Source organism: Pogona vitticeps, chromosome 3 (assembly GCF_051106095.1).
Source record: "Pogona vitticeps strain Pit_001003342236 chromosome 3, PviZW2.1, whole genome shotgun sequence".
Lineage (NCBI taxonomy): Eukaryota > Metazoa > Chordata > Lepidosauria > Squamata > Agamidae > Pogona > Pogona vitticeps.
The window spans coordinates 252,333,808-252,359,016 of NC_135785.1; the positions used below are offsets into that span (position 1 = coordinate 252,333,808).

The 25,209-nt window shown below is 42.9% G+C and overlaps 1 protein-coding gene across 2 annotated transcripts in view; it reads left to right on the plus strand.

Moving 5' to 3' along the window:
* Positions 1-25,209, plus strand: part of SLC36A4 (solute carrier family 36 member 4) — a 115,425-nt gene that overhangs the window by 39,911 nt on the left and 50,305 nt on the right. For both annotated transcript variants that reach the window (XM_072993573.2, XM_072993574.2), the window contains exons 8-10: positions 1,152-1,250; positions 10,608-10,777; positions 20,657-20,826. In XM_072993573.2, the coding sequence (XP_072849674.2) occupies positions 1,152-1,250; positions 10,608-10,777; positions 20,657-20,826 (439 nt within the window). The remainder of the gene's footprint in view (positions 1-1,151; positions 1,251-10,607; positions 10,778-20,656; positions 20,827-25,209) is intronic.

Consider the following 25,209-nt stretch of genomic DNA (forward strand, 5'->3'; position numbering starts at 1 on the left):
TAAGCAGCAAGATATCCTATTTAATACATTCAATTCTGACTTATGGACCAATTCTTTTCAGGGTTTTTCAGGTGGAAAATACTCAGAGGTGGTTTACCCTTCCCTTCCTCTAGGGGCGCCCTGGGCCTGGGCAGCTTGCCCAAGGCCCCACAGGCTGGCTTTACTTTGCAGGAGTCACAGTTTGGAATGGAATTCCCAACCTCTGCCTCCACAGCCACATCTCTAAATCACCAAGCTCACCAGCAAGTTAACACAGTTATATTATGAGTGTAAATATGCCTGAATTAAAAACAGTGATTAAAAGAATATGAGTTAAAAAAAAGTGCAGCTCTGTCCTGGTTAAAAGCCCCTTCCTTAGCATCTAGTCAATTTCCGAAGGCCACCTGTTGAGTTTGTGTAGGCTGCAGCAAACATCTGAAGTGGAGCTGAGTGACAATAATCAGGGAAAGACGACAACTCTGCTTGATGATGCATCTGGTGCGTAGCCAAAATGAGCATCGGTGGATAACAATGGCCTTTAGTCAATTTGTCCAAATTAACTCATTTGTTGTCTAAAAGGTCATGGTGATTCATTGGTGCAAGTTCATAACTTTGGGAATGGATCACGAAAGATACCTAGCTTTTTTTCTTGTGGGGAGGGGGGAAAACAACGTCGGGTCTACTGCAGCATAAGACAATCTTGTGTGACTTAAAAGCAGAAATTGTCTGGATTGGAAATTAATTTTCTGCCCCTGAGCCCTTTTGGGAGCTGCACAGACCACCAAAAAAGGTCTCCCCCCCCATGAAGAAGAATTAAAAGAAAGAAAATAAGGAGAAACTCAGGCGAACTGATTCAAGATCAGTCTCCAGTTTCGAAAAAATTGTGTTTTTTTTTCATGCTGCGTCTCATTCTAGATGAAGATTGCAGAGCCTGGAAATGTTCAATCCTTGGACAACAATTCCCAGTATCCCCTAGTTAGATGTCTGCTGTGTGTGCAGAATTGTGGAACATGTAGTCCAAAGGAAGACCATTCTCAGCTTCTGATCCCTTGCCTGTCGTAGGCAACTATGATCAGACTTTGCGCCTCTTTCCTGAAAGAGGGTGCTCCTCTTTTAAAATTGCCAGGAGGTGTGAGCACGATGGTTTTTCTCACTGTGACATTTCTTTGCAGGGTTTGTCCCCTCTTCGAAAACTACCCCTGGTGGCTGACTGGAAGAAATATCCTCTCTTCTTTGGCACCGCTATATTTGCTTTTGAAGGCATAGGAGTGGTGAGTCTTGTTCAAGCTCTGAATTAATTCATATTGCTTAAGAACTTTTTTTTAAAAAAAAAATAAGATTACTCCTTCAAACAACATGACCTCAAATTCACATTTTACCCTTTTAAAAAAAGTAACAAAGAGTCTTGGTGACACCTTAAAGATTAACGAGTTCTATTTGCTATTAAGATTTGTAGACTGTAGCCTCCTTCTCCAAAGGCATGTAATATAATCTTGCTAAATAGATAATTTATCCACAGACATAGAGGGGGGGGGTGAATATGAAGTGTAATATCTGCGCTGAAGGTCCAAGCCCAACGATGGTATCATTTAAACGACAGAAGGGCAACTTGCAGTTTTTGGTCTGCATGGAGTCGACAAGGGCCCAAATATGGTTCCTCAGTGATCCCCACCCTAGAAATGTTTTTACAAAATTGCAAGCAAATATTTTGCTTCAGAATGTCTCCTTGTGGCCTCCAGGTGTTTTGGGAGGTAATTTAGCCACATTCTGAAGACTCACCCACACCTTGGGGCCCTTCATATACCCCAACATTTTGGCCACGGGGGGGGGGGCTTTTTTTTTTGTTAAAACGAACTGCTGTTTTTGTAAGGATTTTTCTGGGAGAGTGTGTAAAAGATGATGAGCCCTGTTGAGATTGGGACTGGAAACCTTCAGGAAGTGTGTGTGTGGCCCATAGACCACTGGGGATTGACAGTCTCATTTAGTGTCTTTTTGCAACCCCGGGGAGACAACACGTACAGATCGTACTGGTGGCCATTAAGATTCATTCAGATGTCATTGCTGGGTTAATAGGATAAGCAAGCATAGATGAGTGTGTCACATATCTGAGTGTGCTCCATCATCAGTTTCATCACTCCATGTGGACTACGGAGAGTCTGAAAGGGAGAAGGTCCACTATCTGTGAGGCCTCTCTGTGTTGGTCTGGGCTTATTTTCCAGGATTTGGGCTCATGCGGAAATAGCGTAGATGTATCTGTTCATGTAATGTAGCTCTGTGGATACCCTGGATAGCCAGAAAGACAAACCAGTGGATTCTAGATCAGAACAAATCTGAACTATCTCTGAAGGCAAAAATTTTGAAACTCCTGATGCTGTCCTGTTTTGGAGACACCATGAGAAGGCAGGATTTTCTGGAAAAGACAATAATGCTGGAAAATGTGGAAGATAGCAGGAAAAGAGGAAGACCAAATATGAGATGGACGGACTCCCTGAAGGAAGCCATAAGGTTGAGTTTCCAAGAGCTGAGCAGGGCAGTTGAGGAGAGGCCATTTTGGAGAGTGCTCATTCATAGGGTCGGAGACTACTTGATGGAGCATAGCAACAACATCAATAAAAAAGACATAACAGCACTTGGTTGAAAGTCACTACAGTGGGGTCTTGACTTGAGAACTTAATCCGTATTGGAAGGCGGTTCTCAAGTCAAAAAGTTCTCAGGTCAAATCTGCATTTCCCATAGGAATGCATTGAAAACCGTTTGATCCGTATCTGCTCTTTTCCATCCATAGAAACTAATGGGAAGCTGCTATTCTGCCTTCGACCACTAGAAGGGGATATTTTGTTTCTTTTTTTCTTAGGTCAAGAAAGGTTCAGGGAAGGCAGGGAAAATACAGTCCAGGCAGTACCAGGCAGTCTGAAGACTCCCAATCCACTCTCTAAACGCTAGGAGGAGTGAGGAAGCAGACAGGCACCCTTTTCACTGGCCAACAGTTAACTAAAAGTTCAAATTTTGCACTTTCCCTGCCTCCCACGTGGGTTTTTTTTCAGTTCTTAACTCAAATCTAAGTATGTAAGTCAAGTCAATATTTTCCTATGAGAGTGGTTCTTAAGTCAAAATGTTCTTAACTCAAGCCGTTCTTAAGTCAAGACCCCACTGTACTACAACAGTGCAGCTTAAATAGCAGGCTGGATAACAATGTTTTTGAACTGCTGGTGGAAGAACAGGAGGGAGGGGATCAGACTAGCCTGCCTTCAAAGTCTGGGCACATTACAGAGAATGTCTTTTCTGGCACCCCTTCAAATATGTCCTGAGTGGCCTCATATGAATAAGACAATGATGGTCCCCCATTGATCCTGACACCTGGCCAGGCTGATGGGGAAGATATGTTCTTTCAAATAGTCTGGTTCCATGTCATACAGGGCCACAGTTCTCCACCTTTGCAAGATTTAGGAGCCTGATGGCAATTTAAGAGCCCTGTGGCACAGTGGTTAAACTGCAGTACTGCAGTCAAGACTCTGCTCAGTTTGGGCTCACTTATCCGGCTCGAGGTTGACTCAACCTTCCATCCTTTTGAGGTGGGTAAATGGAGTATCAACTCTCTGGGGCTGGGGGAGATGTAGTCTGCATAATTAAACCGTAAATTACTCAGAGAATGCTTTGAGCACTCTGGAGAGATATATAAGCAGCATGCTCCCCTTTGCTTCCCTTCGTTTTGCTGAGAATCAACACGAGGAGAGAAAAGTAATAATTTCATTAGTTGTAAAAAAATGGATAACATTTCCATTAGTCCCCTTCCAGGAGAACATGGTTCCTGAGAAAAACAGAATACGGTACTTAGTAATTGTCATGAAAAGCCTGCACCCTATCTAGACAACATCTGCATCCCATTGACGGTACATATACCATTTTTAAGAACCACTGAGTCAGGCCTTTCCAGGTCACAAACTGCCCTTTGATTGATTATTGTAAGCCGCCCAGAGACCTCTGGGTAGTGTGGGTGGCATATAAATTGAATAAATAAATAAATAAACTTTGATTTATATTGATCAGAAGTTGCTGTCCCTTAAGTACAACTGAGGACAGTTGGTGAGAGCCTGTAACAAGAGCACACGGAAGACAGGATGAGGGATTTAAGTGCGTGGTATGCGAGAGAAGGAAAGAGTTCATACAAAAGGCCTCTACAGAAAGGCAGTACCAGTCCTGATATGAAGTTGTTAAAAGTTCCATCTGATCTTAAGGCTTGACTAGAAAAAAAAATTATGGGGAGATGAGAGGAACAGAAGAAAAGAAAATAGTGGTGGGTTTCTTTATAGGAATCTGTAGTAGGCTAACCAAGTTGGGGGGGGGGGGGAATCCCGACAAGGAAAAGCTTTTAACTTTTAAGCGCCAGCATGAATAAGACTGTTTGCATCACTTTTCAGGATCCAAATCATTGACATTTTGAAGATGTTCTTTAAAGATGGAGAATGAGAAGGAATCATTCAGCAGTTACTATAAAACTTAGCGTCTGCACGTTGTACACAGAATATCATGTTCTTGCTGAAAAGCTGAGATATTCTCAGTTCAAATAAACTGGGACTTTAAAAAGACATCAATTTCAGGAAATAGCCTCAGGAGACGTTCAGGTCCAGATCTAAAAGAAATGAAACATTTTCACTTTGCTTAGCTCGTCATTTGTGGAACAAACACCTCATGCATGGCGGGCAACAGCAGGAATCTGCATAAATGAGTTTTCAAATAGGATTACTGTATAGAATAATTGAGTTGGAAGGAGTCTCTAAGGCCATTGGGTCCAACCCTGTGCTCAGTTTTCTGACTCTTCGTGACCCCATGGGCCAGAGCACGCCAGGCCCTCCTGTCTTCCACTGCCTCCCAAAGTTTGGTCAGGTTCATGTTGGTCGCTTCGATGATACTCTCCAACCATCTCGTGCTCTGAAAGTGCAATTCAGGCAAGGAGGGGCATTTATCATCCTTTTTAGATTCCAGGGTGAAGAGACGAAAATTCAGATGTGCACCGCCATTCTAGCAGAAGTGACGTCTCCTCTTCTCCTCTTGCCCTCACAGTTTCCTAACATCAGGGTCTTTTCCAGGGAGTCTTCTCTTCTCATGAGATGGCCAAAGTATTGGACCCTCAGCTTCAGGATCTGTCCTTCCAGTGAGCATTCAGGGTTGGAGGCAGTGACAAGATTTTACTTTCTTGGGCTCCGTGATCACTGCAGATGGTGACAGCAGCCACGAAATTAAAAGACACCTGCTTCTTGGGAGGAAAGCGATGACAAACCTAGACAGCATCTTAAAAAGCAGAGACCTCACCTTGCCAACAAAGGTCCACATAGTCAAAGCTATGGTTATTCCAGTAGCGATGTATGGAAGTGAGAGCTGGACCATAAAGAAGGCTGACTGCCAAAGAATGGATGCTTTTGAGTTGTGGTGCTGGAGGAGGCTCTTGAGAGTCCCCTGGACTGTAAGGAGATCAAATCTATCCATTCTGAAGGAAATCAATTCTGAGTGCTCAGTGGAGGGTCAGATCCTGAAGCTGAGGCTCCAATCCTTTGGCCATCTCATGAGAAGAGAAGACTCCCTGGAAAAGACCGTGAAGTTTATTTTATTTATTTATTTATTTATTTATTTAACTTATATGCCGCCCATTTAGACATAGTCTACTCTGGGCGGCTCACAAACACGTAATAAAAAACAATCAATATAAGATAATGGTTCCCAACATTAACACAAAAACAGAATAGATAAAGAAAGAAAGAGAATTAGGTAAAGTCTGAAGGGAAGGCCTGTCTATATAACCAGGTCTTGAGTTGGTTTTTGAAAATGCCCATCGAGGGCGCCAGACAAATCCTAGGGGAGAGCGTGTTCCAATGTTGGGAATATGTGAAGGCAAGAGGAGGAGACGACAGAGGACAAGATGGTTGGACAGTGTCTTCGAAGTGACCAACATGAATTTGACCAAAGTCCGGGAGGCAGTGGAAGACAGGAGGACCCAGCATGCTCTGGTCCATGGGGTCACGAAGAGTCGGACACAACTAAACGACTAAACAACAACAACTAAAGACTCAGACTTGGTACTGGGTACCAAAGTCTAGGACTCTGACTTGGGACTTGGTACCAAAGACTTGCCAAAATCCCTGCTACGAAGCATTGAGTCCAGCTCCTGTCCAGAAGTCGCAGTGGGGAATTAAACTCCCAACCTCTGGCTCTGCAGCCAGATGCCAATAAACCACTGTTACTTGCAATGATGGCTAGTAAATACTGCACATTCATCTTTTCTTTCCCGGCTCCCCTCCCCAGCATCTCAGCTCTGTCCTCTTTTGTCCTCTCATGATTTGTATGCACAGAATTGAAGAGGACTGACAGCAGAGGTACAGCCCGGTTGGCTTCTCTTGTCAATCCATTCTCCAAGTCATTAGAAGCCTGCTGCCATGACATTTACCTTTACAAGAAGGCTAAGGTCAGCGTCTAACCTTGGCCAGACACTCCACAGTGACACCCCCCTCCCATCCATCCATACTCCATATGCAATTCAAACAGGAAGGAAACTGGGGGAGCCCGTTTAAACCAGTGGCTCATCCTTGGATGCGCTCAAGTCCTGAAACATAGAAACAGTCAAGGGTGAGCACGGAGCAAAATTGCAAGCAAATATTTTGCTTCAGAATGTCTCCTTGTGGCCTCCAGGTGTTTTGGGAGGTAATTTAGCCACATTCTGAAGACTTACCCACACCTTGGGGCCCTTCATATACCCCAACATTTTGGCCACGGGGGGGGGGGGGGTTGTTAAAATGAACTGCCGTGTTTGTAAGCAGTTGGAGCATTCCGTCGCCGGCATTTCCCATTTAAGTGGTTACGCTGCACCAGGCAATATGGGCCAGGTGCAAATGGGGCGGAGAAGTCAATCTCTACAGCTGCCGAGAAACCCACCCGGAGGTTGAAAAATCAATTTGGGAAATCACCAAGTCAAAGAGCATCAATTTAATGTGCTTGCAGAAGCACTCCTCAGCCTGCTGGGCTCTCTAGGACCTCTGAAGTCCATTGCTGGATGGCTTCCTGGCATGTAAAGCGGGGCCACGCACATGCTGGGCCAAATGGTCTTTTCTGTTTCGGCTGCCGAAATGCTGAGCTCCTGGCCATGCAAATCGAGCACATCTGTGCCATTTCTCTTATTTCGCATAATTTATGATGTGATGTGTGTGTTTTTTTCCCTACTGCTGGTTTGTGCAATTTATTTTGCTTTCACAGTTGCGGGGAAAGGGCAATAATTATGGAAGCCCTGAAGCTCCAAACAGCAGGCTTTGTTCAAAGTTTTTAAAGCTAGAGCCTGGGAATTGTACTTTTTAAAAAGACTCTTAAACTCCCAGCTGCAAGAATCCACTCAAAGACCATCCTTTTTTTAAACAACAAATTTAATTATTTATTTATTTATTTATTTATTTATTTATTTACTTACTTACTTACTTACTTACTTACTTACTTACTTACTTACTTACTTACTTACTTACTTACTTACTTACTTACTTATTTAAACAAATTAAAATGCAGATAAAAGCACTTTTAAAAACACTCCCTATTCAAGAAGCACTAGGTGGAAATAGATTTCTGGGAACAGATGCAGAACTCCCCACACTGGGATATATCAACAGGGGGAGGACAAAGCCATTAATTGCTTCTTCTGATTTCTGTTTCCTTCCCCAACAATATTGCTCTCCATTGACCTCCTTCCAGCTTCTGTCAAGGTCATGGACAAGCGTTCCCAGTCCAGTGGTAAAAATCAGGTTTAGAGAAGATTAACACACAAACTTGCAGAAGTAGGTAAACGTATATATATATTCCTTAGGCTTTAGCTACGCATGTGCATTTACCATACAGAAAGGAGAACATTTCTTCCTTCACCATCTCTATATGTGGCAGGAAAGAAAACTGAAAAGAAAACTAATGCTTGCTGTTATGCACTGTCAAGTTGCTTCAACGTAATGTAATTGCATAAGACAAGACTTTATTTTTCTTACTCATTTTGTTTCTTGTTACTCATCATTCTTTCAAACCCTGTTCTCAGTGTCTTGTTTTTTTAATATACTTCTGTCTTTATTGATGTGATAAGATACCAGAGAAGTGGAACACAAAAACCTTCTAATAGCTGAAATCCTGTTGTGTAGTTCCACATGCAGAATGGTAATGACATCAGCATCACTGGCAAATCACTACTGATTAAAGGCTTCCTTTGGCAATTTTGTGGTGCATGCAACTTCATTGCACTGAATTTAGTTATAAACACCTTTAAATTGCTTTTAATCAATGGCGGTATGCATTTAATGAGCAGTTATTTGCTGCTGCTGTCCGAGTGGTGCATGCAGGCCTGTGCAACAGGATTGTAGCAAATAATTAATTTCACTCTTCTTGTGAGTGCATTTACTATGTTGGCTGTTGCTATTTGAGGTATTCTGTAACCTGGTGCCCATCAGATGTACTGAACTTGCATCATTCCATAGCAAGCATGTCCAAAGGTAACCAGATTGGGAAAGGCTCTCTGATGTGTATGTTTTTTACAAGGTAAGGCTGTGATGGTCAACTCAGGTGTTTTGTAGATACATGCTGCTGCAGATTTTGAAATTTGTTTACACTTTTGGATGAAAGTTCCCAGAATCTACATGTTGTTATTTAGTCGTTTAGTCGTGTCCGATTCTTCGTGATCCCATGGACCAGAGCACGCCAGGTCCTCCTGTCTTCCACTGCCTCCCGGAGTTGGGTCAAATTAATGTTGGTCATTTTGATGACACTGACCATCCATCTCATCCTCTGTTGTCCTCTTCTCCTCTTGCATTCACACTTTCTGAACATCAGGTCTTTTCCAGGGAGTCTTCTCTTCTCATGAGATGGCCAAAGTATTGGAGCCTCAGCTTCAGGATCTGCCCTTCCAGTGATTACTCACAGTTGATTTCCTTCAAAATGGATAGGTTTGTTCTCCTTGCAGTCCGGGGACTCTCAAGAGTCTCCTCCAGCACCACAATTCAAAAGCATCAAAATGAATTTAAATGCCAGCATATAAATTCCACCCTGTATCTTCAAGTGACCAGAAGTAACTGTTTGCATGCCTAGCTCTTTCATCTGAAAGCCTTCTAATGGGAAGTGCTAGAGATTAAACTTGAGACCTTGTCCATGGAAAGCATCAGTATCTGAACTCTTTGGATCCACTGCTAACCTCAACTTATATCATGGAGTCTGTTACTGAATATGACCTCTTTCTCCCTTCTTTTCATCCCCCACATTAATCACCACTTAAAATCTGTCAGAATTTAATAGCGAACATTGTCCTGCATGCTTCTGAGATGCTGCTGCAGTTCAGGAAGAGCATACGATCAAAGTAAAACATTAAGGAAAATGGATATTTCCTGCAATTAGACTGTTTTTGTACCCACAATAGGATTTCCTCTGAGATATTTTGACAATCAGACTTTCAGTAGATATGGGCTAAAATATTCAAACTACCAACAAAGTAATACTAATAAAAAATGGGTTCATAGGTGGGCAGTGAAGATGCTCGGGGTCTGGAGAACAAGTCCTGTAAGGAATGATGGAAGGGACTGTATATTTAGCTTGGAGAAGAGGGCAAACATAATAAGATACTTTAGGTACCTTGCGGTTGTCACGAAGAGTGATGTCCACAGAGATCAGGGGCTTGATCTAATACAAGAGTGGGCAGGAGGTAGTTCTGGATATACTGGTGACTCATAGGAGAGCAGCAAGGGCTTCTTGCTTCCCAGCTGTTTAATAATAGCAGAGTAAAATTACCTCCCACCCACCTCCATCTTAAATTATACAGCTGAAATGAATATAGTCTGGAGTGACCATAAGTGGAATTGAGTTGTGAACTCTATTCATTTCCTAGTACACAAACAAACTTCAGAGCTTAGAATTCTTCCATACAAATTTTCATGGCTGAAATCCAGTAGATAAGCCAAACTAAAGGAGTCTTGTTTATTCAGGTGAGTCCATACTTCCATCAATTACACTGAATCATTGGATCTACACCTTGCTCTGCTTGGTGGTATTTGAGGTCTAAGAAAAGCAAAACAAATCATAGATCTCACAAGCCTGAAGTCTTCCTACCCCTAATTAGTCTTCAGAGTTGAGGAGGTTAGATTTCAATGGACAGCAGGGTAATTCTTAGTGGTAAGAACAATTCAAAAAAGGAGAAAATTACCCAGAGGGATAGGAGCATGGAAGGCTGCCTTCAATTGAGTGAGAGCCTTTGTTCCTTCTGAAATCAGATCACCTCACATGTATACAGGGTGTTCAAGACAGGATAAATAATAATGGTGGACTTTCCATTGCTTTGAGCCATCTGTAGAGTGTGCTTTAGCTTTGGATTTCCCTCTTCATCCAGGAGGTTGGACTAGATGGGTTAAAAATCCTTTTCAATGGTGTAACAGTCAAGCTGCTTGTAGTTGTCCCAGAATTATGTCTCTTTGGAATATTTTGGATAAAAGCTTCTATTATCATCATCATCATCATCATCATCATCGTTGTTGTTGTTGTTGTTGTTGTTTTAAATAGCAAAAAGTTTTTAGAAGAAAATTGGATGACTCATGAACTAATCCTGCATGCATGTGCTGCCCTCTCTCTCCCAGGTCCTCCCCCTCCAAAACAGGATGAAAGAAACGGAACGCTTCCCGCTGGCACTCAACGTTGGCATGGGAATTGTGATGACCTTGTATATTACATTGGCCACCTTGGGGTATATGCGCTTCGGGGAGGAAATCAAAGGCAGCATCACTCTGAACCTGCCACAGAATCAATGGTAAGAAGAAGCATACTTTTGAATATCAGCAGTCTTGATCCTTTTTAATGGGTTGACACAACTCTGGGAGGCAGTGGAAGATAGGAGGGCCTGGCGTGCTCTGGTCTATGGGGTCACGAAGAGTCGGAAACGACTAAACGACAAGGTAAAAGGCCATTGTACAGTTGGAGCGTTGCATTGGGGTCAAAGACAGACAAGATCAAGTTTTGCTCACCAGACACAGTTTATGCAGACTGCTGCAGCATGACAGAAGCCCAGTTCTGGTTCTTAATAAAACCTTAATTTTTGGTGCCTTATTTTAAAGGAGAATTGTACTTAGCGGCTTCCAAATATTGTCCTGCCAGGAAGATAAGAGTGAATTGCTACAACTCTTTTTTTTCTTTTTTCTTTTTGCTATTCCCTTGGGGAAATGTCATATCAAACCGTCTTGGCTGCCCATTGAAACCTCAGCAGTGATGCAGTTGGTTTGACTTCCTTTGGGATGGACTTCTGTCATTGATAGCCCATTACAGAGAAAGCCCTTCATTGCATACTCATCAACCAGTTGTCTCAGGCTAGTGGGAGATTCAACAAGGCCTTTACTGAAGACAGATTCAAGGCAGGCCCATTTGGAAGGAAGCTCTCAGAAATCCTACTCCCAAACCTTTTTCTTGTGTCTTATTATTTGTGATGTGTGTAGGCATCCTTCATTCTCGAGAGACTATTCATCTTGGAACTGCACAGCTAGAAGGGACCCTCTGGATCATCAAATCCAGCCCCTGTGAGAGAGGCACAGTGGGGAACTGAACTTCCCCACTGAACCTCTGGCCCCACAGACAGATGCCTAAACCACTGAGCTATCGAGCAGTAACCATCACTTGTTTGTCCTTATCCATTTTCAGATTTCATTACCTCTGGTTCCCTCTTGGGAAACCGAGATTTAGAAATCCACAGAACATGTTCATAGATGCGGGAACAGAACAGGCTGGAATATCTCCTAAAGGATACAAAGGAACTTGGCCTCAATCAATGTGCCCTCTGCTTGGGTGCAGAGAGGGTCGGCAGACCTCTGCACTTGCCTGCTGCTTACCAATTTCAACGTATTATGACAATGTGCGCCCACTTGCTTATCCTGATTCAGATGCTGTTTTAATCTGTTTTGACATTAGCTGCCCTGAGACCCTAGATGATGTCCTTAAAAAGCCAACAGCTTATGGGATAATCAAGAACTCCTAAGTTGTTCCAGCCGGGTAGGTGGGACTCGTCAGCCTTGGGAGGCAGCCCATCTAGGAGAAGGAAAACTCTGACTTCAGACCCCCACTGAGGCGCCGCCATCGTCCTCCATGCTGTGAGGGAGCAGGCCAGGTAGTTGGAACTCATAAGCCCTGGAAGGCAGCCCATCTAGGAGGAGGAAATCTCTGATTTCAAACTTCCACTGCCTTGTGGCTATATCCACTGATGGAAAAGGCTTTAGGAGTCAAACTTGAGGAAAAATCCAGATCTGGAGTCCCGGAGACAGTTTGCGTCATTCTGGGAACTCCTGTGATGTTGCTGGAACCAGTTGTATTGGCTCTTGCCTTTCCATTGGGCTATTTCAGTGACATGGAGAGGGGGGATTTGCTGCTTGGGTAACAGCCTGTCCTCCATTTTATTTTACCCAGGCTTCGTGCCCTGGAGAGGACACTCCAGCTTTACATACAGCGTTGTAACACTAGACGCTGTTCCAAGTCCTCCATACAGAGTACGTTATACCATAATCTCTTAAGACTGAAGGATGCCTATGCTATGCTATGGATGGGACCAGAGGCCATGATCTTAGTTTTTTTTTTTGTTATGTTGAGCTTCAGACCATGTTTTGGCCATCTCTACTCAGCGCCAAGTGTGAAGTTTGTAAACTGTATTGCTCTAGTTCCTGGCCACTGAAACAGAAATCCCATTTTAAAAAGTTGTTTGAAGGTTACAAGCCTATGTGTAGCACTAACTGAAACTTGCTGAAGTGTGACTTAAAGGAAGATGAAATAGTTCACGGTGTGTTTTGCTGAGTTTAGGATTGTGTGGCCGTGGCAGTACTGATAATTCGGGATGGAATTAAATAAGTCCATTTTCCTTCTCTTAATGAGTTTTTCTAAGATCCTTAAAATGGGGGCAGTGTTTGGCATTACAAGGTTTGCAATTATACTCCTCTTCTCTCTCCCCCCCTCCCGCTTTTCCTAGGTATGGCACAGCTTTCATTACACTCCCTCCCTCCCCATCCTCCCCTACCCACACTAATTGGCAGTGTGAAATGAAGAGATTAGCAAAAAAATGCTCCCAATCCCTTAAAGACAGAAATGACTGTCCTTGAAAAAATAGTCAAGAGAGATTTTAACTTGCTTGGAAACAGCTAATAAATTAGCAGTAAAATTAATATTTCTTAAAATAGTTTCCTAGTATGAGAAATACTTTTTGAATGCTTACTCATTTAGAATGAAAAGTTTTGGGGTTGGTTTTTTTTTTTTTTTTGCTTTGTAGTCAAATTGTTTCTTAAGCTTTGAAGTTTATGAAGTAATTTCATTCTCAGGTTAAGGCTTTTAATGAGCTTTCTTCTCCCTGACACCTATAATGTTTATCGCAAACACCTTTGTAGCTGATTTTAGTGTAGAAATGTGTATTTCATATGGCACACCTTAAAAAATATCATTGGCCATCTTTTCTTCAAAGACTCACTGACTTTTAAATTCTTGTTGGTCAATTAAAGCCATTTCTGTACCTATAAAAGTCAGAAGGTTTAAAGCAGGAGATTGTGATGATCTGAGTTACTTTTGTTTCATGGCTTTGTGGCAATGCCGTGATACGGGCATGGACAGAGGATGACCTTGGGGACACATGTGGTCTCCAAGGACCTCACTTGGCCCCCAAGTGTACGCTGAACCCTGCCTCCCAATTTTTATAAATTATTTTTGTTGGGTAAATGGACAATTCTGCCCTCTAGTGGAAACAGTTGGACTGGTTTATTTGTGGATGTTGTGGAGGCAACTGGTAACTTACTGAAACCATCTTCTGGTCATTACTAGTTTGCAAATAAGCCATCTATTGGCCTGAATAAGGTACGAGGAGGAGGCCCATGCCCTGAAATTGCAAGTCTTATCCCCTAAAAATCCGAGTAATTCCACTCCACTCTTCCTAAGTCTCTGGAAGTTGCCCATCTCTGCACGAATGTGTCGATGTTGTGACTGTCTGGATTGATGCAGATCGGCACTCGCTGAGCCCTCCATGCATATCTGGGCAAGTGGAGTAGAAGTTTAGAAGCATCACACAGTATGGAAGCATCTTGCTAGCATACCCCAGTTTTGGCATGCTGATCTAGTTTTGGCCGCCTAGAGTGGTCCTATGTGATTCAGATAGGCGGGATATAAATAAAATAAAATAAATAAATATATAAATAACTTGCCCTTTAGAGCTACAGTGGTGCCCACTTAACGCTTACCCCGCTTGACGACAAATCTGCTTCACGATGAAGTTTTTGCGATTGCTTTTGCAATTGCAAAACGGTGTTTGAATGGGTTTTTTTTGCTTTGCGATGATCGTTTCCCTGCTTTGGGAACCGATTCTTCGCATTACAACGATCAAAAACAGCTGATTGTCAGGTTTCAAAATGGCCACTGGGTGTACAAAATGGCTCCCCGCTGTGTTTAGGAAGGCTTTTTCGCAAGACAGGGATCAGAAAATGGCCGCCCTATGGAGGATCTTCACTGGATGTTGAGTTATTCAGCCCATTGGAACGCATTGAACGGGTTTTCAATTCATTTCAATGGGATTTTTTATTTCGCTTGACGAGGATATTGCTTAACAGCGATTTTGCTGGAACGGATTATCCTCATCAAGCGAGGCACCACTGTATGTGGCTTCTAGACTTTCATTAAATCTAATTATGTATCAGTGGAACACAGGCTATAGTACAAGAAAAATTGAAGTCAGCAATCCGTATGCATTTATATAATTGAAGTCAGCAATCCATATGCATGCTTGTATTATATTCAGGTACGCTTCATTTCCACCCATAATTTATTTTTTCTGCCAGAAAACCCATCTCTAATGTAATAGAAACCTTATTCAGCCACCATTTGGCTTCTTGAGGCCGTGTTGTTTCAAGCCACACTTTGCCACTATGACAGTTAGGAGTTTTTCCTCTGTTTCTTTATTTAAAAGAAAAGCTTATTATTACCACAAAGCCTGAATTGTTGGTGAAAACATATTAAATCCAGGGGATATGTGTTTTGGATGAAAGATGCTACCAGCCATAGTATGTAATTTAGTTATCGATAGTTTATCTTTTCAAATCTGAAAATCTGGAAAGATGAACATTCAAACCACTTTGTGCTCCAGAATTACTTTACTGTACTGGATAAATGGTAGCTAGAGGAATTTTGCCTCATGGACATTGATTTTTATGCATGCTGAGCATGTCTGAAGCATCTTCCAGGCCCTTGGAGGTCCAGTCCTTATTAGCCTCTCCATGTGATGCTTGAACATACCAGGGCGTCATGTCCTTTTAATTAGAGGGGGAGGGGAGAATACATGTGTGTTACATACAGCACTGATGTTACCTGTCTGTCATGGGTTTGGAGGGAAAGTTCCATCCTATGGGGAGTGGAAGGCGGGACATCAGGGGGAGGTGCTGTACTGTATATATATTTGGAGCTTGTGTGGAGAAGTTTAGAAGCAGAGGAGTTGGAGTCTGTGTGTCAGACTGGGTACAACTGTGTGTCATTCAGTACCTACCTGATAGGTTCAGGTTTCTTTATAGGTAGCCAGAACTGATAGGTTCAGGGTCTGTGCTTTACTTTAAAGAGTTCTGTGTGAACCAAACCATTGTATGTATGATTGAGACTAAGCCACGTTACAGTATCTTATTTACTTGATCTTTTTATTTACCCTGTTTGTTATTTAAATAAACCTTGTTCTTTTGTTTGTTAAAAATCCATTCCTGGTCTGTGTGACTTCTTATAGGGAATGGTTGGTGGCAGCTTAATTAAAGTGTGGTATACTCCAGTAGGTCTGGGGTTGTCACATTGATTGGTGTCCAGCGTGTGGGATACGACTGGTCCAGTTGTCCAGTGGTCCAGCAAAACCTTGGCAAGTGTGCCCAGAGCAAGGGGGGTCTAGTCAGGGACAATCTGAGAGCGCATAGGTAATCTTCTAGGCTTACCTCACGCGGAGGTACGCTAGTGGAAGAACGTGCCACCTCAGATTGGGGACTAGATTAGGGAGCTCTGAGGCAACCCGTTTTGGCGGGAAAGGGCTGAGGCAAAGCTGTGTGAAGTAACAGTGATCTAGCCTGTCTGCTGAGAGGCCTAGCAGAGGGGGTGGATTCTGCCTGGCAACAGTTGCAAGTTAGTGCTGAAGGAACAGCAGCAATCTATAGAAGGCTGTTCCTGAGGCAAAAGGAAAAAAGTCGTCATTTTACTTTGAGGCTTGACTTTTGAAAGCAGCCTGTTCTGGGGGGGGGATTATGCCCTTGACTCGAAGCCAAATGGCAGAAATGGGGGAAGTAAGAGACCCACAGGTAGACCAAGGTTCTGAGGAGGAATTTGGCTCAGTGCAGGATGAGAACACGGGAGAACTGACCCCAGAACTCAGAAAAATGCTCCGAGCCCAACTGCGTGAGCTGAGAGTGAGGAAGCTGAATTACCCTTCTGGGAGGGTAGAGGGGAAGTAAAATACAACCCAGATGAGGTAAAGATCAGTCCTGCACTCACCCAAGACCAGCAGCAAGAACTAAAAGTGCTGCTCACCAAATATAAAAAGGTTTTTTCAAATAAGCCGGGGATAGTAAAGGGAGTGATGCATCGGATCCATACAGGGGATGCAACCCCACAAGCAGTATCCCCATACCGAGTGACGGGACCCTATAGGGACAAGGTGCGGAAGGAGCTGGACGAGATGCTTAGGGAGAACATAATCGTCCCCTCTTCTAGTCCTTGGTCCTCTCCGATAGTCCTGGTAGACAAGCCTGATGGGAGCATTAGGTTTTGTGTAGATTACCGGAAATTAAACCGCGTAACCACTCCTGATGCCTACCCAATGCCCAGGCTAGACAACCTGATTGAAACCATAGGGGGTTGTCGGTTCATTTCATCATTGGACCTAGTAAAGGGATACTGGCAATTAAGGATTGATCCCAGGGATCAAGAAAAGACCGCATTTTGCAGCCCTTTTGGTCTCTATGAGTTTAGAGTCCTGAGTTTTGGTCTCAGAAATGCACCAGCCACATTCCAAAGGCTGATGGACCAGACCTTAGCAGGGCTCAGTGACTTTACTGTGGCCTATATTGACGATATAGGGATCTTCAGTAATACCTGGGAAGATCACCTGAAACACCTGGAGATAGTGCTGCAGAGGTTAAGTGCAGCAGGGCTAACCGTAAAGGCAAGCAAGTGTCAGCTGGGTAGCCCAGAAATAAAATACTTGGGTCACATAGTAGGGGGAGGAGTGATCAAACCCCTGGAGGCCAAAATAGAAGCAGTTCGTGATTGGCCCAGACCCAACACCAAGAAAAAAGTCAAATCATTTCTTGGGTTGGTGGGCTACTACAGAAAGTTCATCCCGAGGTTTAGCGAGATAGCGACTCCGCTGACCGATCTGACGCGGAAGAAGGCTGATGACCGCATCCCGTGGACCAGCGACTGTGAGGAGGCGTTCCGGAGGTTGAAGGAGGCGCTCATCAATTATCCAGTGCTGCATGCTCCAGACTTCGACCGGGAGTTCATCATCTACACCGATGCGTCTAACAGCGGGGTAGGAGCAGTTCTTTGCCAGGAGGATGAAAATGGTGACCAGCATCCAGTGTCCTACCTGAGTAGGAAACTCCAGAAAGGTGAGAGACATTTGGCAACCGTGGAGAAGGAGTGCCTGGCCATAGTATACGCGATTCAGAAGGCCAAGCCTTACATCTGGGGAAGACATTTTGTTCTGTGCACTGACCACTCACCACTGCAGTGGTTAAAGACAATGAAAACCCACAATAGTAAACTTATGAGGTGGGCTTTAAACCTGCAAGATTATGACTTTGAAGTGAAGGTGGTCAGAGGGTCAATGAACTGTGTTGCTGACGCCTTGTCAAGAAGACCGGAAGAGTGAAGACGGCGAAGAAATATGGACTATGTATATTTTGGGTGACCAAAAGTTAATTGTACCTGTTTATTAAACATGCTTGGTTTGTATTAATAAAGGTAACTTAATGTATTGTAATATGAATGTTAAATGCCTAATTGATATGTTTAACCTAGAGTGTAAGTATGGGTTATGGTATTGTATGTTAATGTATAACTGTTATATGTTTTGATCCTGGTTGTTTTTTTGGAGAAAAGCACTTTAGCTTTTCCCCTGCAAAACAACTTATAAAGAGGGGAGGTGTTACATACAGCACTGATGTTACCTGTCTGTCATGGGTTTGGAGGGAAAGTTCCACCCTATGGGGAGTGGAAGGCGGGACATCAGGGGGAGGTGCTGTACTGTATATATATTTGGAGCTTGTGTGGAGAAGTTTAGAAGCAGAGGAGTTGGAGTCTGTGTGTCAGACTGGGTACAACTGTGTGTCAGTCAGTACCTACCTGATAGGTTCAGGTTTCTTTATAGGTAGCCAGAACTGATAGGTTCAGGGTCTGTGCTTTACTTTAAAGAGTTCTGTGTGAACCAAACCGTTGTATGTATGATTGAGACTAAGCCACGTTACAGTATCTTATTTACTTGATCTTTTTATTTACCCTGTTTGTTATTTAAATAAACCTTGTTCTTTTGTTTGTTAAAAATCCATTCCTGGTCTGTGTGACTTCTTATAGGGAATGGTTGGTGGCAGCTTAATTAAAGTGTGGTATACTCCAGTAGGTCTGGGGTTGTCACATTGATAATACATGTGCTTTGACCCTATTCCCTGCATTAAACCTGCCTTTCTCCTAAAGGACCATCAAGAGCCCAAATGTTGCAGATGAGGTCAGTTTAGCTTATTGGGTAAGACATAGTACAGAATATGGCAATGCAGCACCTTTAAGACTAACAAATTTATTTGCTAGGAAGTTTTCATAGCAACCTGTACTTCTTTAGACACACGGAGCACCTTCTCTTCCTCCCCTCTCCTATCTAAGGAGGACTGGTAATCTTAAATTTGTATTTTGGTTCTAAATAAATCTCCAGCTCATACCCTTTATGGTCTGAGTGAAGTACAGTGGTGCCCCGCATGACGACGATAATTCGTTCTGGGAAAATCGCTGTTAAGCGAAATCATCGTGATGCGAAAAGGCTTTCCCCATTGGAATGCATTGAAACCCGTTTAATGCATTCCAATAGGGAAAATACCTTGTCATCCAGTGAAGATCACCCATAGGGAAGCCATTTTGTGAGTGCCAATCAGCTACGGCTGCCCTGTGAAGCATGGATCCGGAAAACACAGGGCAGCCATTTTAGGAAGCCGACGATTGTCGGAAAAAATCGTCGTCTTGCGAGTAAACGGTCCGTGAAGCACGGACCAAATCATCGTCAAGTGGAATTCCCCCATAGGAATGACTGTTTTGTGAATTGCTATAGCAATCACAAAAAGTCATCGTCATGCGGTTTTGTCATACAGTGGGGTCGTCGTCTAGCGAGGTACCACTGTACTCTAACCACTCTGCAATGTATATCCTGTTCCTTTCTTTCATGGGGAAGGTCTTTTACTGAGGAAGAGAGAGTCCCCACATCACTACTGTTCTGGGGTGAGGTGCCCACACTCAGTTCACATTATGAACTAGCAGTAGTTTCTGTGTGTCTTTTTTTTTTTGCCTCGGTTTCAAACTCTTGGTACAAAAGATCTGACTCCAGTCTTTGACTGGGTCTCTTAATAGTTGAGTCAATTCATGAGACACTTGTTGAATTGTGTTTCATCTGAACCAAAGATTTATTAATAAACCTTGTTAATAGTTTAGTGTGCACCAAACTGCAGGTTAAAATATATAGATTGTAATGGGTCTTGCATCTGCTTGGAATTGCTCAAACTGTTCGACTGAGCAAGATGGATATATTGGCTGAAATCCTATTGCATAGCTACGCTTACATAACTTGATGTTACGCAGACAGTAGCTCTGATCAGGTTAAGACAGAAGTGCTAATTCCTGAAACGTTTCCACATGCACATTGCACAATTGGTTGTGACAGGAGCCGTGTAATTGATTCCGCAATTGAACTGTGCTCTGGTCATTGCCAGGGTGTAACACCCAGCACATTTACAATAGACATAACTTCATGCTATGCAAAAGATGATGGGAATTCTGGCCTATTTATCCCATGGAATGAGCTGGGGAATTAAGAGTTAAAACAATAATGGTAACCTAATTGAAAACTTATTGTGTTTTAATTGTGTGAATTTTAATGCTGTGAGCCACTTTGGGTCTCTGTTGGGAGAAATGTGGCATATAAATAAAACTGCTGCTGCTGCTGCTACTGCTACTGCTACTACTACTAACAACAACAACAACAACAACAACAACAACCTATGTCCTGTCAGAGGTCATTGGACTTCAGTCCCTATCAACCACAGTCAACGATGGTGAAAAACTGATTCCATCACTAATCAATCAAAAATTACTTCAGTATGTCATTATATTTATTTTTCTTAAGAGTTGGTTTTCCAGGCTCTGCTGTTGGCCATTCATGAAGCATCTGTAGCGATGTGGTTTCAAAAGCCCATTTTACCAACGCTTCTCCCAGTAACTGATGTCCAACAATGGATCTTCCTATGCTTTATTGTTTTTTTCTGTCGTTTTTATTGTTACATATTGTACACCATTGAGATGTTATTTTTAATCACCGCTTTAGCAATATACATGCATACAATATTTTGACTTGCATGGATCTTGTCCAAATGTGTTTCTTTTTTCTTCCCTGTAGGCTGTATCAGCTGGTCAAGATACTTTATTCGTTTGGGATTTTTGTGACATATTCCATTCAGTTCTACGTTCCAGCTGAGATCATCATTCCGTGTATTGTCTCTAGAGTGCAGCAGAAGCTGAAACTGGTCTGTGAGTTGGTGGTGAGGGCACTCTTGGTCTGTTCAACCTGTGAGTACATGTACTAAACTTTCTGCATTTCACCTGGCAAACAATATCTTAGCATGTGGGAAGAATGGAGGGAAAAGAAGGTGTATTTTTTTGAGGAGGGGGTCTCTAACCCTCATTGTCTATTAAGAACAATGGATGCCTAGAATACACTAGTTGTGTGAATATGAGTTCATGTGCATGAAATCACATGGTTTGCCCATAGTTTTTGCACCCTGCAACATTGTGTAGGATCTAATGGTTGTTCTGGGTTTTTCGGGCTCTTTGGCCGTGTTCTGAAGGTTGTTCTTCCTATCGTTTCGCCAGTCTCTGTGGCCGGCATCTTCAGAGGACAGCAACCTGTGCTCTTCTGTTGTGTAGGATCATTGGTCATTTCCTACATGCTCTGCTGCCTTCTGTGAGCTGGCTCTGAGCTTCAGCTGGTTCTTTAAAAATAATGGCTGAAACCCAGTCATAGTGGACTATATAAGGCTCGTAGCATCATGAGCTCCTGTGGGTTTTCATAAATTAGAAATTTCCCATTCCCCCTGCCCACAAAGGACCTTGGTATCCTTTTTGCATGGTGAAGCCATCGGGGGCTGAGGAACCCAGGGGTGGCTTTCATTTCTGAAAATGGCAGCTAGTTTTCTTGCCAGCAGTGATGTATGGAAATTAATGATTTTCCCTGTCTGCAGCCTCCATTTCCCACAATGAAAGGGATCCCATGGGAGCCTTAAGGATGGGAAGCATTTAAAAAAATGATTTTGAATTTAATTTACAAACAGCTGTTGCAACTCTTGAAGTGATGGACTTTACACGGCATTAAGTTCCACTGCTGGATTTCCACCAGTGTTAACATTAACTTTATAAAAACATACAAAACCAGAAACAGTATAAAACCTGGGCAAACAAACAAGGAATTGAGGCAGAGTGATTTCTTAGCAGTTTTTATGAACCCCAATGTCTATCGCAGCTTGTTTCTTACCATCAGTTTGTAGATGTCGCACTGACTGAGAACTATTTGCTTAGTTCCATACATGGTTGCAGCTCCTGTATTAAGATTTCTTGGCCAAAAGGCTTACTTGATTTCTCCCTTTTTAAATCTGAAGAAATTACAAGGTCATGACATATTGTACAGGGCAATATGTTTTGATGCAAGGAGGATAATTACCCCCACCCCCCATTAGAGGCCTGGGGCATTTGTACCAGACATTTCTCCACCAGAATGTAGTGAGTTACAGCAGTCAGTACTGAACGCAGTTGTGAAGCAGATTGATAACAAATTACTCTGTGCTGGATGGCTCCCAAAAGAGCTATCTTCTTCTAATGGATCTCTTAAACAACATGTTTATAAAGCCATTCTTACTGCAAGGATGCCAGGCTGTTAAAACATGATTTGTTCCTCTGGCTGGAAACCTGTTGACTGTCAGCACAACGTAATGCTTTATAGGCCCTATATCCGTGCTCAGCTCAAACTTTAGTTGTTAAATTTGTTTCAAGCTGTAATGCAGAGAAAAGTGGGGGGAAATAAAGCTTTTAACTTGAGCTGTCACAAATCTTTCAACATATTAGACACTAAAGATTCCTAGATTTTTTTTTAATGACAAAGAAAAAGGTATGAGACCTTGTACAAATCTATTCATACCTTTGGAAGCTGTGTCATTTCCCAGGAGATATAACGTATTTATCCCTCCTGATTGAACCAGCCAAATAGACAGGGATTATTCTTAGGATATTGGTGGTGACTTTGTTCACTCCTGGTTTAGAGGACGGGGACTTTTTTTATTTCAACTCTTGAGTACAAGATGAGACTGAGAAAGTCAAGAGACAGTGAACTTGGCTGTGTTTTGCAAAAGACTGGGATATGTGTTTATCTTATGCTTAGAAGAAGCCCTCACTTCCTTTGGAGTGACGTATATATTTGACGCAGTTTGTCTCAGTTGGGGGTGATTGGGAACAGAAGAAAGAAATCACAACAGTAGTTAATGGTTTTAAATGGTTTTTTAACTACCCAGCAAATTAAATTTAGTTTCCTGTGTGCTTTGGAAATCTAGGCTAAACCTGTAAAAGGTTGTGTCTTAAGTTACGTTGAATTCAATACACTGGATAGGAAGCATGTTTTAAATTGCTGATCAATTAGGTACAGTAAATATTGGTATTGAACAGGCTTGAGTCATGTTCTAATATCAAGAAGAGTATAACTTCACCTTAGGATATAACTGAAGAAGTGAAGATTTTTTTCCTCCTCAAGACTGATGAAAAACAGCAAAATATACAGCTTCTGGGCGGTATGTTTGGCTTCTGTGGAGACATATGATGAAAACCACCATCCTTGCAGGCCTCCGGCACTGGACACAGCCATTTTTGTGTCCATAAATTGAGGAAGAGTTCATGAGGAGGTGGTTCTGGAGTGACTGTGAGGGAAGCAAAATTCTCCTGTGCATTTGCCTTCTCTCTCTCTCTCTCACCCCCCCCCCGACTTTCCATAGTAGTTCTTGGCCCTTGAAGAAGTTTCAATGAGCTTTTGCAAAAAGAAGGGGGAAAGAAGGAGGAGAGGGGTAAAAGCTTGCCAGAGACCAGTTCTTCATCTGATGAAGCATAATAGCAAGAATGGGGATCATATGTCCTTCCCCGGCCATTTTTGCCATACTTGCTGCCCCTGAATAGCCCCTGTCAAACAAAACTTTATGAAAGCTATGGTGATGCAGAAAATGTCTGAAAGGGAATAAAAGCAAAGTCTGCTGCCTGTACACTCCCCCACAGCACTTAAAGCCCTCTCTGGGTGATTTGCAATTTAATTATGAAGGCTACACATTGCTTCCTCCCCCCCACCCCATTAAGGACCTGGGTGCTCAGTTTCTAAGCCGTGGAAGGCTGGAAAGCTGAGTCAACATTGAACCAGCTACCTAAGCCTTTAGGATCCAACTCCAGTCATTAGCAGAGTCTTGATTTCAGTACTGCAGTTTAACTGCTGCATTACTAAGAATAAGGTGCTCTCCTTGTCATGTTCCCGGGGGTTACAACAGCAGAGTCCGATAAGCCAGTCCTATGTTGGGAATTCATGGAATGCAGAGCCGATATCCAAATACCAAAGCCAACTCACACAACGTAGTCCAGGGTCAGAGTACAAAGCCAAGAGTCCAGAGAACAAGGTTCAAGGTTGTCAGGAGCGTGGATGCAAGCCAGAGGTTTGACTTGTTGCTTACACGGATTTTCAGCCATCTGAGAGCTGCTTATATAGTAAAAACAGCCCTTGAACTGCTGGAAGCCTTTTCATCCTGTCAGAACTCAGGGCTAGTTGATCGGATGTTTCTGCGGGCAGCCTTCAAGTGATCCTCTGACATTTTGGTCATACGTCTTCCCCAAAGCCTGGCCGTCAGCCTGTCTATTGGGGGAGGAGAATCTGGAGGCGATTCAGGTGTTTGTATTTCTGATTGCTCAGCATTCTCCAGTTAACCCTTCAGGTTCTGGATCTTCGGCTACACTCATGACACTCCTACACCCCCCAGTACAGAAGAAAACAGCTGTAGTTGTTGCCCATAACTGTCAGTGACTATTGGTGGTACAGGCGTTGGTAGGTGCTGGGTAGTTTGTGTGACTTTGCTGATCTCATCCACTTGCTGCCGATCTTGATATATAGCAAAATGGAAATATCAATAGACATAATGGTAGTGGTTACCTTGGCTTTTTGATTTCATTCATCAACCAATCCACAAAATGACAATGCCATTTGTTTTGGGTTCTGTGGTATTTTTGTGATTACTCTGATGTGTGGTTTAATTCAGTGAGTGATAAGTTTGCAAATGGAATGCATTCAAAACTATTTCCCTATGATTACTGGATTCCTGCTGCATCTGTGAAAGATGTGTTGCAGAATTTTGAATTTTTGGTTAAAATCCTCTAGCTGTGCAGGAGAAGTGCAGAAATTTACAGAGCAGAATAACTTCAAGTCCCTCAGATTAGTCCACCCCTTTTTATCGTTAACTGGCACTTAGTCTCAGCATCTCACTCTGAAACCTTTGTAAGAGAAAGAATAAAAGGTTTCATTACTTACAGTTAAACAGATCAAACAGCAAACTGATAAAAATGACTGCTTTTGGCAACAGACTTCAACAGACACACTGCCTGCTTCCAACAGAGATAGGAAAGGGGAAAAGACGCTTAGAAGACAGGCATGGCTCTCTTTTCTTTGAATTCAGAGGTAGGAGGAAACAATTGGTTAGTGCTGGATAGATTGACAGTTAAAGCCCCTCCCATACAGACCTACTAAAGGCAGCTTGCAAGGTTGCAGAAACACCAAGATACTGGGTCATATTTTCCCTGTTATGAAGGAATAAAACTGTTGCCCCAGTTTCCCTGTCTCTCCTCTCCCCAATCCCCCAACCAATTAGCATTCTGTTGCTCCGT